At 40.1% G+C, this 5,920-nt stretch overlaps 1 protein-coding gene across 1 annotated transcript in view; it reads left to right on the top strand.

Moving 5' to 3' along the window:
• Nucleotides 1–5,920, top strand: part of focad (focadhesin) — a 44,482-nt gene that overhangs the window by 11,162 nt on the left and 27,400 nt on the right. The window contains exons 6-9 of the mRNA XM_017036400.2: nucleotides 3,196–3,297; nucleotides 3,541–3,760; nucleotides 5,212–5,421; nucleotides 5,508–5,595. Coding sequence (XP_016891889.1) covers nucleotides 3,196–3,297; nucleotides 3,541–3,760; nucleotides 5,212–5,421; nucleotides 5,508–5,595 — 620 coding nt within the window. The remainder of the gene's footprint in view (nucleotides 1–3,195; nucleotides 3,298–3,540; nucleotides 3,761–5,211; nucleotides 5,422–5,507; nucleotides 5,596–5,920) is intronic.

Raw genomic sequence — 5,920 nt, 5'->3', positions numbered from 1 at the left:
TTACCACTTACTCTTTTAGGAGTCATCACTATTATGAAGAATAATGGACAAAATAGAGAGGAAAATCACTTAGATAACACAAGCTCAATAAGGAAGACTCGCGGGAGATTTGTACGAAGGTCGAACGAACATATGAAGTGAACGAGTGAGGCGGCGTGGGCTGCTCCGAGTGCTCGGCCACCTAGTAATCTTTACTTGTATCTTGAAGCAAAAATTTGCTTGAAGCCCTCATAATATCTTGGAATACTCGTATGTTGGTACACTCTTATCTCAAGGTATTACTGTATGTGGGATGGACTCCATTTTGTAGACATCTAGTCCATGTGGGCATTGAAGTTGTGTCAAGACTATTTTTGTCCAGGAACTCCATTAACCTTTAATAGAACACCGCTACGTGTTATTCTATCTAAGTGTTAGGTCATCAACAAAGACTGTGAACGCATTACTGACCTGCCTCCAGTCCAGAGCTAGCATTTACCGTACATACTCGCATATAAGCCGAATTTAAAACACCAAAAAATAAATCAAATCAAATCGGGGGGTCGGCTTATATGCGCATAAATACTTGGGACAGCATTTTCCATCGTAACATCACCGATAATCGATAGTCCAACGAATGGTCGAAAATATCATTACACTTATAAATAAATTAAATCCACACAATCTACAACTGATATTTAATCATTATTTTAACTGTACCACTGATATACAGTAATGCAAAAAATCACATGTCTATTCTGAATTTCCCAACAAAAATCTTTCGCAATTTTAGCATAAACAGTGTTTACCAAGATTTTTGGTTTTTCTAATTCTTTGTTGATGCGCACAGCAGGAGTGAGACATTTTAGCACGGCAAAAAATGAAAACGTTATGGTCGACTTATAGGTGAGTTTTTGTAAAAATCACCAGTTTGGGATCTATTTTCAGGGGTCAGCTAATACGCGAATCGGCTAACACGTGAGTGTGTACGGTGTTTACAACAAAATATGATATGACCCAGTGATAAACTAGCCTTTCTCCCAAATGTTTTGGCGTCTCCGATACAATTGTCTTAATAAGTCTGTAATTAACCAATAGAATTATGGTAAGTTAGTAATAATAATAAAAGACGATTTTCTTTCTCTTCCTTAATTAAGGTTTATATGAATAGCAAAAAAAATGTTTTTTCCAATTCTAGAAAAGGAATTGAATAATTTTATTATGAGCTAGTTTTTATATATGTGTATTATGTTATATTCTTTTCTCTCATTAAAATGAGTACAAATTACAAACAAGGTAGGATATTTATTTATTTTTGGTGAGTGATCGTAATAAATAAATAAATAAGTCTAAGATTTCTGTATCGTTGGTTTGATATTTGCAGGACCCTGTTCGAAACACTGTGGCGATTTAGATTTATTCGCTATTTGCTTTGTAATTTAAAGATAAAATCCACTTCTTAATAATGTACTTCACAGTGACCTAGTGTGTCTCCCTCAGTATTTTGCAGCATTAACACGTAGTGCCGTCGCCAAGTAGTGGTGGCTAATGGATTTGCCGCGAAGTGACCTTTTTGTCGTATTAGTCTAACCTGCAGAGGCCCAGAGGAAGTTGAGCCTTTCAACAGGCGTTCCACCTGGCTCACTTCTCTGACACATCTCTTTTCTCCCAGCGCTGAACTTGGAGTTGAACCAGAGGAAGGAGTCCCACGTCTTGACTTTTCCTTTGTCTGGTAGCTGAAAGATAGTGAACAGCGTGAGAGGCTGATCGATGGGAGCTGTATTGTAGCAGGCGGTTGGAGACGGTCACAGGGAACCTGAGCAGAAGCAGGAGGAGGAGGAGGAGGAGGAAGATATCCAGACAGATAACAACATATTCAATCTTGGAGTCAGGAATTTGTTCTGTGTTGCAGACCGTCGCAGGCACAGACATGCTCCCTACCCCAGCTTCCTTCCTGTTATTTAATGTGTTGATTGATAGCACTGCGGTGTGATATGTGGGCGTCGTGGTGTGTGTCCACCCCCCCCTCCCCCCCCCCCCCCCCCGCACGCCGACCCTGCATGGTGACCTCTGGCCTGTCTGTGAGCTGCAATCAGTGTCCAGACTTCACCTTGGCTTTGACCTCAGTGTTTTTGCCTGGACTTAATGGGTTTCATTCAGGAGTAATGGCAGAGCTCTGTTGTTTACCTGGAGATAACAGATGGAGGCTAAAAGCCTGTCGGACGACACTGATTGAACAGCTCAATTTCCTACGTTTTTACTGGCAACAAATACTGAAACAAAAACCATATGAATTATAAATCTAAAAATCTAAAGTCCTAAATTTGGAATTTAATAAAAAATGGTCATTCTATTGTATTAAGATACAGATGGGGTTCCCAACTTGTGGTCTAGGGACCGGTGCCGGTCCATAGGTCATTTGGTACCAGGCCGCAGTGGCGCACAGTGAAAAAATTTACTTCAGTTTTATTAATTTACGTCATTACAAAAGAATCCAGTCATATCACTTTACTCTTTCCGTTTAAAGATAATCTGGCAATATTTCAAAATAATAAGTAATTCAGGCTCTGATACTAACAGAATAAAGTCTGAAAGATGTTTTATTTTGAAAATTTTTAATGATCCTTCAACCATGGTGCGGTATTACCGATTCGCAGTAACGGCTCATACCGGCCGACTGGTCCTTGGGGGGATAGAGATAAACAATAACCTGGGAAAAAAAAAAGTAAAAACAAGTACATGCAGAAAAAATGCAAATTTGCAAAAATTTTAATAATTTTTTTAATTTAATTTTGCTTTATTTATTTATTTTGCATATTAATGCAACATATTCACAGTATGTGTTTAGTTTTAGGAGATCCTGTTAACCACGAAGCCCCAGGCTGCCCCAAGTGGTGACTAGAAAAACTACAACAATTTAAAAAATGTTATTTAAAAAAATAAAATAAAATGATGCCAAGCAAAAATAAATATTGTCAAACTCAAATTACAGTTTTATTTAAAATGTAGCTCCTGAGGTAAATAATGCTCCTTCTAATGAAAAATCCTAGGACTATAATCATTATTTTTACGATTTATGATTTATCAACAACAATTTTAGCCAATGAGTCTGTATTTTATGAGCAACCTTATCAACTTTCATCATTTAAAATTATTTCTAGATGAGTGGAAATTTGGTGTGCATCTGACCTGGGCTTTTTGACCTTTGTTTCACAGGAAGAACCCTCATCCATACATCACAGCTCTGGAAAACAGAGCAGAGTGTTGGCCGGCTCTGCTGCTGGAGATAGACGACTTCATTCAGCAGACTGTTGACAGGTTAGCCACAGGAAAAGACTCTGACTCCCTCACTCGGTCTTTCTCCATCACTGTACTCATTCAAGCTTTTTGTATTTTTTTTAATCGTCAACCCAAATATATAAATATTAGCCACAGCTATATTTCTGTATGTGGTCCAAATACCATAGTTATGGTAACATAACAAACTGAGCTCATCTAATACAGTATGTAATAAATTAGGGTTCATTTTATATCTTATTACATATTATCTGTATCTTGCAGTGATGAGCCAGCCTACATCACCATGCTGGAACCCTTCTTGCAGTATCTGTACTGTGAGCCTCAGCAACAGTCCCAGCATGCACTCCTGCGACACAGTCTCCTCCGGGTTCTCCTGCCCACAGTTCCAGGAGCTGGATCAGACTCCCGAACAATGAAGAGCCCGTCCTCGGTGTCCAACAGTCTGCTCCACTGCCTGTGTCAGCTGGTTCCTTACATGCAGGTAGCACAGTGGTTCATTGTCAGAGACTGATGCTGCAAAACTATCAATCATAGAGTGTTATAGAATTGATGGATTTAACCAGAAGATAATAGTTGTCAAGTGGCGCTTTGGCCCAGAGGCAATGTCTCTGTCATTGGTGTAGAACCCCAGAGTTCACCTCCTGGGCAAGTTCGAATCCCGGTTAGGGTGGTTGGTACCTTCCAGTGGACTCACCACCTGCAGGAAGGTTCAGGGGGGTTGGTACGGTGCAATGTGATTTGGGTGGCGACTGCTGCCCCCGCGACCCGGTAACGGATAAGCGGATGAAAATGGATGGATGGATGGATAATAGTTGTCAGTCATTTGTCAAATGAGCTCCAGACAAATAATGACCAAATACAATGAAAGGGTCATTGTATTTGGAAGAACTGTGAACCGTAAAATAACTAACTTAAATGGTGTTGCGTACCCCAGAAACTGAAATTGTTATCTTAAATAATAGAGTGCAAAAAATATGAAAAATGTTTTTAAAAGCTAGTCCCAAATTCTGGCACCGGTGTGGGCGTTTAAATTTTTGCAGCTTCTGTGAGTGGAGCTTTGCTTCATGTTATTCCTGGATGTGGAGATGCAGTGAAACTACTGTAATTTCCGAACTATAAGCCGCTAATTTTTTTACTTAAACAATGATGCGGCTAATTTATGGATTTATACGGGCTAACGAAGTTTATATCGCTAGCGATCATTGACTTTTCTGGTAGGCTGCTGTGTGTTATGCTAGTAGCCTAAGTCTGTCTGTGAATGGCGTGTGTGCGTGGGGAGCGCTAACGGTAGCTAAAGATGAGAGCAGTTTGAGCCCTGTCATGTTGAAGAGTGAGTTGATTATACAGGAGATGTTAAAACACTGTTTATGTTCTGTTGTGGTCGGAGTGGCTGATAATGAAGACACCATCTTCACTGTTTCTGTTTACCTCTGCTGTGGACAAGGACAAAGTGAAGGGAGTTAGCCCCAGAGCTAATGTTAGCTTCAGACCTGGAGCAGATCACTAAGTCTCCCCGTACATTCCAACTACGGTCAGGGCGCCGATGCAGGAAAGAGCTAACGCGTAACTAGCCGCGTTACAGGCACTGTTCGAAAATAAAACATTTATTTAATTAATACTGAAAAAAAGATCTTTCTGTGTAAATTTCCCATGTTACAACGTGAACACCTGCGGCTTATTCAGGTGCGCTCAATAGTCCAGAAATAACGGTAGTGTTCTATTCTATGTTAATGTTGGGGAATAATTGTTTGTAACAACGATGACCTGCGTCTGTGTTTATGTGTTGGTGGAAAGCTATGTCAGCATTTTAAATACTGTAAACTATTTTGCAATTCGCACGTCATACTGTAACATGGCTTTTGGGGCCAAACCATTCAGCCAGAGGCCACAACCTGAGCACTGAAGAGGTTGATGTTGTGTGTGTGTTGACAGCTGGAAAGTGTGGAGGCCGTGCTGGAGCTCTGTGGATTCATCAGTGCTTTGCTTCCGGCTGTTCTGGGATGTTCTGAGGACCTCTGGAGGACCGAGAGAGCACGACTCGTTCTGCACTTGCTGTGTGCCTGTCAGCGCTGCCTCAAGTTAAATGGAGACTGTCGGCCTCTTCTCAAGTTATTGCATCAGCTCATCCCAGCCTGCCAGCAGGTGAAGCAACGGCAACAATTGCCAAGATCCTAATCAAATAAAATTATACTCTCGGGAATAATTCAAACTTATTGTTTTTTATGTAGGAGCTGCCAGTGGACGAGCTGATCTTCGGAGTAGCCCTGCTCCTGGTAGAGGCCCCTGCAGTTCAGCAGAACAGCCTCCTCAAGCTGGGTAAAAACATACACACAGACACAGGCACTTTATTTCCATATATGTTTCTGTATCCGAATCTGTCTCTCTTACATACATACATACATACGTATAACTGTATGTGTGTATGCATTGCAGTTTCCAGAGTATTGAGCTCACCTGAGTATAGGCCGCACCCACTAAAAAAAATAAAAAATGGATATATGTTTCTATATATGTGTGTATATATATGTATATAAAAAAAATGGATATATGTGTCTATATATATGTGTATATGTTTGTATATATATGTATATATGTGTGGAGATATATGTATATATGTGTGGATATATATATATATATATTT

This window comes from Cynoglossus semilaevis, chromosome 1 (assembly GCF_000523025.1).
Source record: "Cynoglossus semilaevis isolate Cse_v1.0 chromosome 1, Cse_v1.0, whole genome shotgun sequence".
Taxonomy (NCBI): domain Eukaryota; kingdom Metazoa; phylum Chordata; class Actinopteri; order Pleuronectiformes; family Cynoglossidae; genus Cynoglossus; species Cynoglossus semilaevis.
Note: the sequence above shows the minus strand (reverse complement) of the source record. Positions and strands in the feature narration are given on the sequence as shown.